At 44.1% G+C, this 13,450-nt stretch overlaps 1 protein-coding gene across 2 annotated transcripts in view; it reads right to left on the minus strand.

The window, feature by feature from the left end:
* TM9SF4 (transmembrane 9 superfamily member 4) overlaps positions 1–10,445 on the minus strand; it is a 56,779-nt gene extending 46,334 nt beyond the window's left edge. The window contains exon 1 of one of the 2 annotated variants that reach the window (XM_029220638.1): positions 10,201–10,445. In XM_029220638.1, coding sequence (XP_029076471.1) covers positions 10,201–10,215 — 15 coding nt within the window. In that variant the 5' untranslated portion in view covers positions 10,216–10,445. Of the gene's footprint in view, positions 1–4,841; positions 4,892–10,200 lie in introns of those variants that run through there. The other variant, XM_029220639.1, reaches the window with a different exon arrangement.
* Positions 10,446–13,450: the final 3,005 nt, after the last annotated feature.

A 13,450-nucleotide genomic window follows, 5' to 3' on the forward strand; every position in this document is an offset into this window, starting at 1 on the left:
TTTGTTTTGTTTTTGTTTTTGTTTTGCGGTACGTGGGCCTCTCACTGTTGTGGCCTCTCCCGTTACAGAGCACAGGCTCCGGACGCACAGGCTCAGCGGCCATGGCTCACAGGTGCAGCCGCTCTGCGGCATGTGGGATCTTCCCGAACCAGGGCACGAACCCGTGTCCCCTGCATCGGCAGGCGGACTCTCAACCACTGCACTACCAGGGAAGCCCTAAATAAATAATTAAAAAAAATAAAACAAAAAAAACCCAATGGAACAAAATTAAAAGTCTAGAGATAAATCTTTGCATTTACAGTAAATTGACTTTCAACAAAGTTGCCAAAGCAATTCAATAGGGAAAGGATAGCCTTTTCAACAAATGGTACTTGGACAATTGGGTAACCACGTGCAAAAGGAACCTCACATCACATACAAAAATTAACTAAAAATAGATCATAGACCTAAACATAAAAGCTAAAATGATAAAACTTCTTGGAGAAAATCTGTGCCCCTGGGTTAGGCAAAGATGTTTTAGATACAACACCAAAAGCACAACCTATATTTTAAAAAACTGATAAATTGAATTTCATCAAAATTTAAAACTTTTATACTTCAAAAGATATCATTAAGAAAATGAGGACTTCCCTGGTGGTGCAGTGGTTAAGAAACCACCTGCCAATGCAGGGGACACGGGTTCGAGCCCTGGTCCGGGAAGATCCCACATGCCGTGGAGCAACTAAGCCCATGCGTCACAGCTACTGAGCCTGCGCTTAGAGCCCGCAAGCCACAACTACTGAGCCCACGTGCCACAACTACTGAAGCCTGTGCGCCTAGAGCCTGTGCTCCGCAACAAGAGAAGCCACCGCAATGAGAAACCCGCGCACCACAACGAAGAGTAGCCCCTGCTCGCCACAACTAGAGAAAGCCTGCGCGCAGCAACGAAGACCCAATGCAGCCAAAAATAAATAAATCAATAAATTAAAAAAAAAAAAAAAGAAAATGAAAAACAGGCCACAGACTAGGAGAAAAACCTTTGTAAATCACATATCTGATAGGGGACTTGCATCCAGAATATATAAAGTTTGGCAGTATCTTTAAAGAGTTAAACATAAACTTACCATACTATCCAGTAATTCCAATCCTAGGCATTTACCCAAAAGAAAAGGAAATACATGTCCATACAATGACTTGCACATGAACGTTCCTAACAGCTTTGATCACAACAGTCCAAAATTGGAAACAACCCAAACACCCATCAATTGGTGAATGGATAAACAAAATGTAGTATAGCTGTACAATGGAATACTATTCAGCAATAAAAACTACCAATTCATGTTACAACATGGATGAACCTCAAAAATATTATGCTAGGTAGAAGCCAGATGTGAAAGTCTATGTACTACATGATTTCACTTACATGAAATGCCCAGAAAAGGCAAATCTATAGAGACAGAAAGCAGATCAGTGGTTGGCTGGCTGTGGGAACAGTGTTATTGGCTGCAAGTGTCAATCCCTTGACTGTAAGGGAATTTGTTGGGGTGACAGAAATGTCTAAAACTTTGTGTCATTATGAAGATGGTTGTATAAGTCTATATGAAAAATTATTGAACTGTACACTTAAAATGGGTAATTTTATGGTGTTAAATGATACCTTCATAAACCTGAAGAAAAAAAAATCAGCTAGGGGGAGGTATAGACAAAACAAGTTTGGCAATATAATAGCAATTGTTGAAGTTGGGTAATGGGTTATAGAGGTTCTTTATACTATTTCTTCTACTTTTGTGTATGTTGGAAAATTTTTATAACAAAAGGTTTTTAAAAATAGACGTTTTATGTGCATAAAGATGTTCTGGAGAAACATTTTTTTAAAAATCAAAGACTACACCTGATGAATGGATGGTGGGGTAGCTGAGTGACTTTCTTTTCATTTATAGCTTTCATACTTTTTCCCACGTATATGGATCACCTATATTCAAAATAAATACATTGACACTTTAAGAAGGGGAAGGCTGCCTCTGAAAATACTTGGGCAAGTTCCCCCAAAGATGTGCAGAAAATGGGAGCTACAAGGTAAGAATGATGCAGAGGAGATTCTGAAGCCAGGTGTGTGGGTAACCAGACCAGATCAGTAATTCTTAATCTTGGGGAAGTGTTGCAAATCCCCCTAAGAATCTTAAAAAGCTACAGACGCTGCTCCCAGAAAAAAACACCCCGAAATGCAGAATCTGACGTATGATTCCAAGAGGATCAAAGGACCTAGAAGTTCACGGGCCCTTGATAAAGACCCCTGTACTGGATCCCGTTCCAACTTTTGTGATTATCTGACTTAATTACCTCTGTAGCCCTGACAGCCTCATAGAGGATGTTTGACCCATATTTCATTTCTGTAAGGAAATTAGGGAGAAGCAAAGTACCTGCTTCTTGGGAAATTCCTTTATATCTTCCTTTAATTTTTAATTGATCACCACAGGAACTCTCACATGAGGTTCAGTTTGAAAAACCAATTAAGTATTTAGGAAACATCTGCTGCACGTTCAGAGCCATGAAAGGAGCAGAGTCCTAGGAGAGGTGAACCAGTCCATTCAACGTTATTTTGCTTTACTTGGTTTCCAAGTCACAAGACTGCAAAGGCAGCATGTCAAGGAACAAGGTGATGGCAATCTAGAAGCCCTTGTGCTGTAATCTAACACCCTATCACTGGCAAAGATACGGGTGACCTGAAAAGTTATAAAGCTCGAGAGGCCTAAGAATCAAGGTCTTGCCCTCCCTATCTACTTTATTCTTGGGGGCTGGGCACGCAGAAAATTTTCTCCTAAACAACAGCCCAATGAAGGACTACTAGGACCAAAAATCACCCTTCACCCCCTGCCCAAATTTGCACCACCCAGTTTGAAAGGTATGAACAATTAACTTCTTCCAAAGAAAATAGGAAGTTTCCCCTGAGAACTGAAAATTATTTCATTCACTCATATTTCTCTGTGGGCAGAAGTTAACCTTTTGTTTTCTGGAGCCCTCTGCCTTACAGTCGTCTTTCCCATAAACAGCATCACCTAGAGATAGAGTCTGGCCAATCTGAACAGCCTTCCTGGTTTCCATTCCATGCCTTTCCCGCTGCAAAAGCAGCACCTTCCCTTAAGAGTACGCTAGATTCTTCTTTTTCCTTTTCAAAGATACAGTCACCATTTTAAGATCACTCAGTAACTGCTCCCCAGGGCTGCGAAGAACAAAGAAAAAGAAAAAGGCTTTGGGGCACAGTTTGCCAACAGTTAACTGAAATCAGTTACCTAATCAGTTAAAGCTCCCTAAGAATTCAACCACACATGAAGGACAGCTAAAGACCTCAGGAAGAAAAACAAACAAACAAATGAACCAAAACAATCACACAAGCAAAAAAACCAAACCAGAACCAAATTAGCCACAGGAGACTGAAAATGTAGCCTTTATTTCAGAGCCCAAAGACACAGAATAGCTGTTGAGCAGAGACACACAAAAAGACTCAAAACTGTTCTTTGGGGGTAGGGAACAACCCACAGCAGGCTGTGGAAGTCCAGGGGAAACTAGTAACTACCCTCACCAAGCAAAAGACAACCAGACCCAAACCTTGAGGCTAGCAAGTGCAGAAACAAAACATAAAAAATGCACTGACCTTCCCTCTCCCCCTGGGTATTTGTAAAAGGACTCTCAGCCCAAGCAATAGGCTTAGGTGGTTCATCTCCTAAAGACTTCAAACCATGGAGTAGGAAAGTTACAGAGCGCTCTCTTTGCACTAGGCATGTTCATCTCATATTTCATTTAATCATCACAACAATCCTTTGAGGAGAGTATCATCCTCGTTTTAAAAATAAGGCAACCGGGCTTCCCTGGTGGCTCAGTGGTTAGGAATCCGCCTGCCAATGCAGGGGAGGTGGGTTCGAGCCCTGGTCCGGGAGGATCCCATATGCCGCAAAGCAACTAAGCCCGTGTGCCCCAACTACTGAGCCTGTGCCCTAGAGCCTGTGAGCCACAACTTCTGAGCCCACGTGCCACAACTACTGAAGCCCACGCACCTAGAGGCCGTGCTCCACAACAAGAGAAGTCACTGCAATGAGAAGCCTGCGCACCGCAACGAAGAGCAGCCCCCGCTCGCCGCAACTAGAGAAAGCCCGCGCGCAGTAACGAAGACCCAACGTAGCCAAAAAAAAAAGGTAAAAATAGGGAAACCGATTCGGATGAAAAAGTTTTGGTTTTTTGTGTTTTTTTTGCGGTACACGGGCCTCTCACTGTTGTGGCCTCTCCCGTTGCGGAGCACAGGCCCCGGATGCGCAGGCTCAGCGGCCATGGCTCACGGGCCCAGCCGCTCCGCGGCATGTGGGATCTTCCCGGACCAGGGCACGAACCCGTGTCCCCTGCATCGGCAGGCGGACTCTCAACCACTGCGCCACCAGGGAAGCCCGGATGAAAAAGCTTTAAAGATGTATGGTGGTGATAGTTGCACAATAATGTGAATGTACTTAATGCCACTGTACACTTAAAATAGCTAAAATGATAAATTTTATGTTATGTCTATTTTACCACAATAAAAAAATGTTTTTAAAGTAACAGGTTTAAAGAAGCAAATAGTTTTACCAAAGTCATAAAACCAATCAGTGCCAGATTCTAGCCCAGGTCCTTAGACCAAGCCTTAGTTTCTTCATTTGTAAAATGGGCTTTTGTAAGGATTAGATGGAATAATGGATGAGCCTATGGTTTATCAACTGAAATGTATCTTGTGAGCAGAAATTTCCCCTTCAAAGTTAGGTAACATAGGGGATTACCACACCTTTTCATATTGCTTTTGAATCAGAATGTCAAAATAGGAAAAATGTTATAGAGACTACCTCATTCAGGGGTTGCAAGTTCAACCACCTCGAGGGGCCAGGCAAGATACCTAAATGGTGAAGAAAGGAACAGGACATGAGGGAGTGGAAGAGAAAATGACGAACTGGGTCCTGCATGGGGAATGCTCCTGACAGGGGACTTGGGCCCAAATTTTCAAGAAAAAATGAAAATTTAGAGTTTTTGTAATGTGAAATCTCCCAATTATTAAATATTGGTAACTAATTAGAAAACATTTAAAGTCCTGTGCCTGCCAATCTCTGTCCTCCACCCCCACCACCCCAATCAAATCCATATGAAGATGCGGTCCATAAATTGTCTATTTATAGCATCTGATCTACTTCATTAGAAACTGAGGCCCAAAGACGTTAAGTGACTTGCCAGGGCACCCAGACTCCCTTCCAAACTGGCTTACGAATTCAGCTCCAATTTGTGATTTGATTTTGTTTTTTAAGAACTGCTAGTAGCATTTAGCATAGCCTCTGAATACAAAACCTTCAGACTTCAAACCCTGGGAGGTCTGTCAGTTTAATGCTCGGGCATAGGTGAGAAATCATGGTAGGGGGCAGAGAAGGAAGCAATGAAGAGGAATGAGACGGAACCAAGAAGTCGTGGGTGTCCCCAGCCGTGCCCCACTTGGGAAATACCAGTGTCAGCAAATGGTTCAGGGATCAAAGCAGGTTTGGGGTGGTAGGTGGCTCCTACCATTCGTCTACGGCCAGATGGCCCTGTTCATCCTGGGTCCTTCCCACCTTCCTGCCAGTGCCCAGAGATCAAAACTCAACCTTCTCCAACATTCTGTGACCTGCTTCTTTAATGCTGAGATCAAAGGGGAACTTTTGTCCAAGTTGTAAAAGAGAAACCAAGAGGCAACTTAATGCCATCTCTGCCTTCTCTGGACTTCCTGAGGGGATTAAGGGCACTCCTTTAAAGGGATTCCTCAGAGAAACACATTTGTACCGAGGCCTGGTGTCGGCGCCTCAGCTCCAAAGACGCAGTGACTCCTGCAGAACATGTGCCAGGTGGAGCAACTCGAGAGAGCAGACAACACAACCAACAGACAGCCGCTTGGGAAGACCACAGGGATTATGGTCATGAAAAAAAAAAAATCAATCTGATTTTATAGGCATATTAGCAAAAATCACCTTAAATACAAGTACTGTAAACCACAAAATTTTCAACCAAGACTTTAGAAATCCTCAAGTCTAAATCTTAATTTCACATATGACATGTGTTGAAACAAACCAAAAAAGCCAAAATAATCTGCCCCAGGCTACACGGTGGATCAGTGGCAGTGCTGGGACTAAGCGCCGGCTGCTGACTCCTGCTCCAGTGCTCTTTCCTCAATGGGCCAATGCCCATCCACGTGTGAGGCCCAGGGGAGACAGCAACTTGCCACACACAGGACTGGTAGCAGAGTCCAGGCCTCCTGCCTCTTGTTCCAGGCCTCTATCATCCAGATTCCATCACTAAAAACGGCTCCTGTGCTTCTGACTGGGTTGGGGGGCCGGTGCGGGATGGGACGGGGGGCGGGGGGGAACTGGCTAGCACTGCTTCCATCTGCTCAAAGGAACCCTGAGGTCATTCAGGCCATTCCCCTGCCTCCGGACTGGATCAAACCCAAGTAACCTCAAAACAGTGAGAACTGACCCAGCAGTTCCACTCCTAGGTATATACCCAAGAAAACTGAGAACCTATGTTCACGCAAAAACTTGTACACAAAATGTTCATACCAGCGTTATTCGTAACAGCCAAAAAGTGGAAACGATCCCAAAGTCTACCAACGGATGAAAGGATAAACAAAACGAGGTCTATCCATACAATGGAATATTATTTGACCATAAAAAGGAATGAAATATTGATACATGCTACAACATGGATGACGTTTGAAAACATTATGCCATGTTAAAAAAAAAAAAAGTCAGATACAAAACACCACATATTGTTTGATTCCATTTATATGAAATGTCCAGAAAAGAAAAGTCTATACAGACAGAAAGTATATTAGTGGTTGCCAGGGACTGGTGGGAAAGGGGGAGTGGGAAGTGGCTGCTAATGGGTTTCTTTATGGGGTGATGAAAATGTTCTGGAAGTAGATAGCAGTGAAGGTTACACAACTTTGTGAATATACTAAAAACCACTGAACTGTAAACTTTAAAAGGGTGAATTTTATGGTATATGAATTATAATCCAATAAAAAGGGAAAAAGATAAAACCCAAAACAGTATAAACAATGATTATGTGAGAGAAATACACAGAGTTTTATTCTCCAAATGGAGGTTTCCAGACTCCTGAGATGCCTACAAATGCACTCAATGGACATTTCCCGAGTTCCACGAAAATAATATTCCCCAAAGCATATTCCATATGATCAAGAATTCCATAAGGAGTGAGACATGAGCCTGCTTCTCACCTCAGACCCAGCTAGATCAACTCAGTATCCTGTAACTTTATAGAGTCATCTAAATCCAGGGCAGGAGGAAGGCAGGAAAACTAGAGAGCTTCAGTTTACACCAGCCACCTACTCCTATGCTGCAGGAAGTTCAGGAAACCCCACTGTGCTAACACAGACCTGGGGGGTGGCAGCCAACCCCTGGGGAAGAAGAACCAATCACTAAGGAGGGGAAGGGGGAAAAACACATAAATACCACTTGAAACTTGCGTCCACAGCCCTAACTTGCAAAACAAAAGAATAAACCAAAACCCAGCATGTTCCCACGGTCACTGAATCTATTAGCTCACTTCTTCTTTCGTTGTATGACTTGCCTCAAAACCCAGATACCCCAAAGCAGATAGATCCACACACTTCCATTCCTGACAGCTGTGCAACAACCTATGTGTACGAGGGTGTGGGGACTGTTCTGACTTCCGTGTAATAAAGTGCTTAACACAGACCAAGCTCAAGTCCATCTGCCCACTCTGCCTGTCACACATATCCCCCTGTAATAAACTTGCTTCCATGCCTTTTCACCATTGCATCAAACGTGAAGTTTCTCACGTGCACTCTTTAAAATGGCCTCTGTGGGTCACTGTATACATTACATCCTCAGTTTCTTGAAATCAGTTACAGTATTCACCATGAAAGCACAGGACGACACTCCCAGGTGACACAACAAACATGAAATCACTGTGCTTTCCACTGTGCTTAGAATAAAATCCAAACTCCTTTCCATTGTTTCTCTGCAGGCTGAGAACAAGCCGGCTCCCTCAATGTAACATTCTGGAGAGGATGGGAAGGCGAAGCACCTAACAGAACAGTCTTTCAAAATGCAGTCCACAGACTATAAACTGTAGACTACAACCCACCACAATTATAGGCATGCTTCTAGAAACACAGCTCTTCCTGCCTCTCTCCCATTTCCTCTTGTATCATTCTCTGCACCACACCCTGACTCCTCAGCATGTTTCAGTCCCTCCAGCCTTCTGTGTTCCTCAAACATACTCTTTCCCACCTTGGCCCTTTACGCTTGCCATCTCCTTTACCTGGAACACTCTTTGCATTGCTAGTTCCTTCTTGACAGTCAGGTCTCAACTCATGTCACTTTCTCTGAGAAGACTTCTCTGACCACTTAATGCAAAGCAGGTGCCTCACCCTGTCACCCCCAATCACTACCATTTCACCTTGCCATCTTCACAGCACTTACTACTATCCGACACTACCTTGTTCATGTATTTGTTTACTTACTCACTGCCTGTCTCCTCAGACTAGAAAGGCTCCACGAAGGTAGGGACCTTGACCCTCTAATTCACCAGAACATCTCTAGGTCTTGGCACAGAGCAGGCCCTCAAATATTTGTTGATTAAATAAATGTGTACCAGAAATATGTTAACTTATTACCTCTTAAAAACCTCAGAATAGGGCAGGAATTTCCCAGTGCAATGCAATAAATGCCATTTTATTGAACTTTTGTAAAAGCGGGTGTGACTTTTCCTGTTAAGTTCTTATGCCATTCTTGTTCTGAATGTGGTCCAGAAAAAACATGGGTTTCAACATACCACTTTTGGGATTTTTATCAGGCAAGACTGTGAAGACTTTTACCTGACCTCTGAGGTTCTAAGCAAGGAATCCCTTTATTAAACAAAAAGGATAATTTATCAGTTGGTTAACAGAAGGAGGGAAATTTGTTATCAGCCAATATCCTACCCTTGTTTGGAGAAAATCAACACCAAAGAATTTAAACAACAATCTTCTTTACTGAAGTCAAATGTCCTTTGTGTGCACTCCCAGGATGCAATTATCTGCTGAGGAAGCAACATACAGGAACACCCAGACAATCACTCTGGACTAAGTGACTTCAGTTTTGGTTCTGGTCTCTTGACAAGTAGAATGTGAGCCGAGCTTCTGGAAGAAGAAAGGGCCAGTCCTTCATAGATCTACTTCCAGCGTTCTGTACCAGAAGCCAGCAAGTTCTGACCCACTTTCCAGGCACAGCTTATCCACATACCCTTATTCACACACAGGCTTCATCCTAAAGAGCTGTGTGGCCCTGTAGGGGCATGGGAAGGGGAGGGGGCCAGGCGGGGCTGGTACAGTGTTTTTCGAAACGTAGTTACAGACCACCTCGATCATAATCACTACAGTGCTAATAAAAGTGCAGATTCCTGGGCATCATCTAGCCCTAAGGAATTAGAATCTTTGGAAACTGCATTTTTAACAAGCCTCCAAGCACACACCCCGAGTCTTATGCACAGTTAAGTTTGAAAACCAGTGGGATAAAAGCTCCCTATGAGAGAGGCAGGGAGTTGAGAGAAGACAGGAGAAATGATTAGGGAAGAATCTGGGGATGGAGGATGGGGGGGTGGGCAAAGGCATGCTTCCGGGTATCGGCAGTCAAGACAAGTGCGCGGTGGGAACAGCAGAGGGTACAGGTGAAGACAGGGCTCTGGAAAAGATCTGACACAGGATTTGGGCTGGGAGGTTGGACAGAGGTGAGGACGCATCCGCGGACTGGTCAAGACAGTGGGGAGGCGGAGAGAGCAGGGTCTGGACGTGAGAGGGAGGAGCGAAGGTGGGAATAACTGGGGGCTCTTCAGAGAGATCAGGGCTGGAAAGTGAAAACTGGGAAATGGGAGTCACAGGACGCGGAGACCAAAGCCAGAATAGGAACCGACGGAGGCGGTGTTTGAGACCTTTGCTCCGACCCAGTGCCTCCCCCAAAACTTCGGGCCTTGACAAGACTGAGTGCGGGGCAAAGGCCGGAGAGGGGGAGTTTGGGGGAGTCAAGCCCTGTCAGGGATGTCCCTCAGGCCTGCACTAGGAGTCCCTGAGGTGGCTCGGGCCAGGCATGGGACGCCGGAAAGTCCTGGGATCTCCCGGAGGGCCCCACTCCATCTCCGGCTCCCGGAGCCTCCTTCACTCACCATCGCAGCCGCCATCTTGGATCCACGTGTCGTCGTAGTGACGTCAGCGGAAGTAGTGTTTCCCTGGTTACGGAGTTAAACTCTGCAAGGTGCTGCCTGCCTTCAGTCGCTCCTTTCGTGGCGGTGAGTGGAGGGGCAAAGAAGACTTGGCTGCTGATCGGTAGCTTGGTCTGGGGAGTCAGGTCGCTGATTAGGTGAAAAGAGAGAATGGTGTAACTACGGGAGCCATGTTAGCTCCTGGCAGAGCCTGCTCCTCCCACTCTTGACATTGCATTGTGGGTAATAGAGATGTGAGTAAACGCACTTGTTTTGTGGACTCCATTTTTACTATTGGCAGGAAGACCCGTTGCCAGGGTTACCTGAGGCCCCTGATATGGGTGAGTGGGATGGGTACCAGGGCTCTATTAGCAGAATAATTTGTAATTATATATTTAATTACTTGCTTGAATATCCTATATCCTCTCCAATAAAATATAATTCCTATGTGGGTAGGATCCTGCCTTTTATTTAACCTCGCTCTGCCTCATTCTCATCTGTGAAATGCGGAGGGGATGATTATAATACCTTCATCATACGTTTATGATGAGGATCCAATGACATAATGTTACGTACTGTTATTCAATAAATAATTGTCATTAGACTCTTATGTATACTCCTTCTGGCATACGTTAGGTGCCCAACACAATACACTACTTATTAAATGAATGAAGGAAAAGCAGCATCTTTAATGGAGGGAAACATCTTTGAATGTGGACTTAACCATGTGCTACTTACCTAAGTGTGTGACTCGAGGCAAGTCACTCATCCTTCCTAAGCCTCAGTTTCCAGTAGCTGGAAAAGGAGACCCAAAGAGTTGTGGAGTTAAAATTGGGAGAGACCTGAAAGTTCTCTTGGTCCATGTATCACTGTAAGGTGGATACAGTACCAGTGCTATCTGCAACTGTTAGGGAAAGTTGTAAAAGAATAATCATGGTGGGACTTCCCTGGTGGCGCAGTGGTTAAGAATCCACCTGCCAATGCAGGGAACACGGGTTCGAGCCCTGGGCCGGGAAGATCCCACATGCCGCGGAGCGGAGCAGCTTAACCCGTGTGTCACAACTACTGAGCCCGCGTGTGGCAACTACTGAAGCCCGCGTGCCTAGAGCCCGTGCTCTGCAACATGAGAAGCCTGCACACGGCAACAAAGAGCAGCCCCCGCTCGCTGCAACTAGAGAAAGCCCATGCTCAGCAGCAAAGACCCAACACAGCCAAAAATAAATTAATTAATTTTAAAAAGACAAAAGAATAATAATGGTTAATAATAATAATCACTTACTGAACATTTGTTGTGTGCTGCAGCATTTAGCATTACGCTAAAACTATTCATAAGACTCTCTTATCTAATCCTACCTCTTGGCAGGGGGCAGTTGAACTCTGTTGCCCACCTACAGGCACCATTATGGTGGATTGCCAGACAAAGAAGGCTGCCAACAAGTCTTCCCATCTTTTCGTGAGCATACTGTTTCTCCCGCCAAGAGGTAGACTCTTGTTCTCTTCCTTTTGAATCTGGCTGGCCACATCATTTGCTTTAGCCAATAGAATGTGGTACAGATGACGCTGCCAGTTCTGGGTCTAAGCCTTAAGAGACTTGGCAGCTTCTGTTTCCATCATCTTGGGTCTAAAGATGTGTGGCTACCCAGCTGGAGAGCCACATGGAGAGGGAGAGAGGCCCAGGCACCTCCTCAAGTTACTCTGGAAATTCTAGTTGAGCACTAGGCATACAAATGGAGTCATCATGGACATTCTAACCCTAGCTGAACTGCCAACAGAATACAGCCACATGCATAACCTTATCTGACACTATATGGAAGAAAAAACTGCCCAGCTGAGCTCGGTTGTTTTAGATTTTGGAGTGGTTTCTCATGCAGCAATAGATAATTGAAACATACACTTATTAACTCTTGTGACCCACACAGCTATCCTGAAGAAGAGCACAACAGATAAATCCCCAAGGGGGAAGAAGTTTGAGAGACTAGGGGGGGAAATTTGCCTGGAGTTTCATAGCTAGTAAGCCATAGGTTCCAAACTTGCAATCAGTTCTCCTGGAGCTTGAATCCTGGGTGTTTCCCACCATTTCTGGATGCCTGAAGAAGGATGACTGATAAGGAACAAAGTTCCGTGAATGGCATATTCCTCAGTATTTCCATTTTCCCCCTCATACTTTCTGTTTTTCCCATAGGGCTTTCATGACCCAGTCTCCTTTAGTAACATACATACATCAGAATCTTGGAGTAAGACTTTTTGGGTTTAGATCCCATCTCTGTCACCACCCCCCCAGCTCCATGGTATGGGCAAATTTCACTTTTCCCGTAATTTTTTTTATTGTAAAATATACATCACATAAAATTTACCATTTTAATCACTTTTAAGTGTACAATTCAGTGGTATCAAGTACATTCACAGTCTTGGGCAGTCATTACTACCCTCCATCTCCGGAAACTTTTCTTCATCCCAAACTGAAACTCTGTACCCATTAAACTCTAACTCTGCATTATACCTTCCCCTCAGCCCCTGGTAACCACTATTCTACTTTCTGTCTCTATGAATTTGCCTGTTCTAGATACCTCATATAAATGGAATTATGCAATATTTGTCCTTTTGTGTCTGGCTTATTTCATTTAGCATGATGTCTTCAAGTTTCATTCATGTTGTAGCATGTATCAGAATTTTATTCCTTAAGACATTTGGGTGGTTTCTACCTTTTGGCTATTGTAAATAATGCTGCTATGAAATATCTGTTCAAATCCCTGCTTTCACTTCTTTTAGGTGTACCCACAGAAGTGGAATTGCTGAATCATATGGTAATTCTATGTTTAACTTTTTGAGGAACTGCTATACTATTTCCCACAGTGGCTGTATCATTTTACATTCCCATCAGTTATGCACAAGGGTTCTAATTTCTCCACATCCTCACCAACACTTGTTATTTTCTGTTGTCGTTGTTATATTTAATAATAACCATGCTAATGGGTGTGAAGATGGGCAAGTTTTTTAACCTCTCTAAACCTCAACTTCCTCATCTGTAGAGCATGGATCATAAAAGACCTTACCTCGTAGGATGTTTATGTGGGCTGAATAAGTTAATATATGTCAAAAGATTAGAATAGTGCCTGTCACATGGTAAGTGCTATATACATGTTTGCTGTTATTACTTTGAGGTCAGTAGGGCTGCCTTTTTATCTCTGGAATGGTGGAAACATTAAGATAAAGA

The sequence above is a fragment of the Monodon monoceros genome, unplaced genomic scaffold (genome assembly GCF_005190385.1).
Source record: "Monodon monoceros isolate NGI ecotype Baffin Bay Population unplaced genomic scaffold, NGI_Narwhal_1 Super_Scaffold_13, whole genome shotgun sequence".
Classification (NCBI taxonomy): Eukaryota; Metazoa; Chordata; class Mammalia; order Artiodactyla; family Monodontidae; genus Monodon; species Monodon monoceros.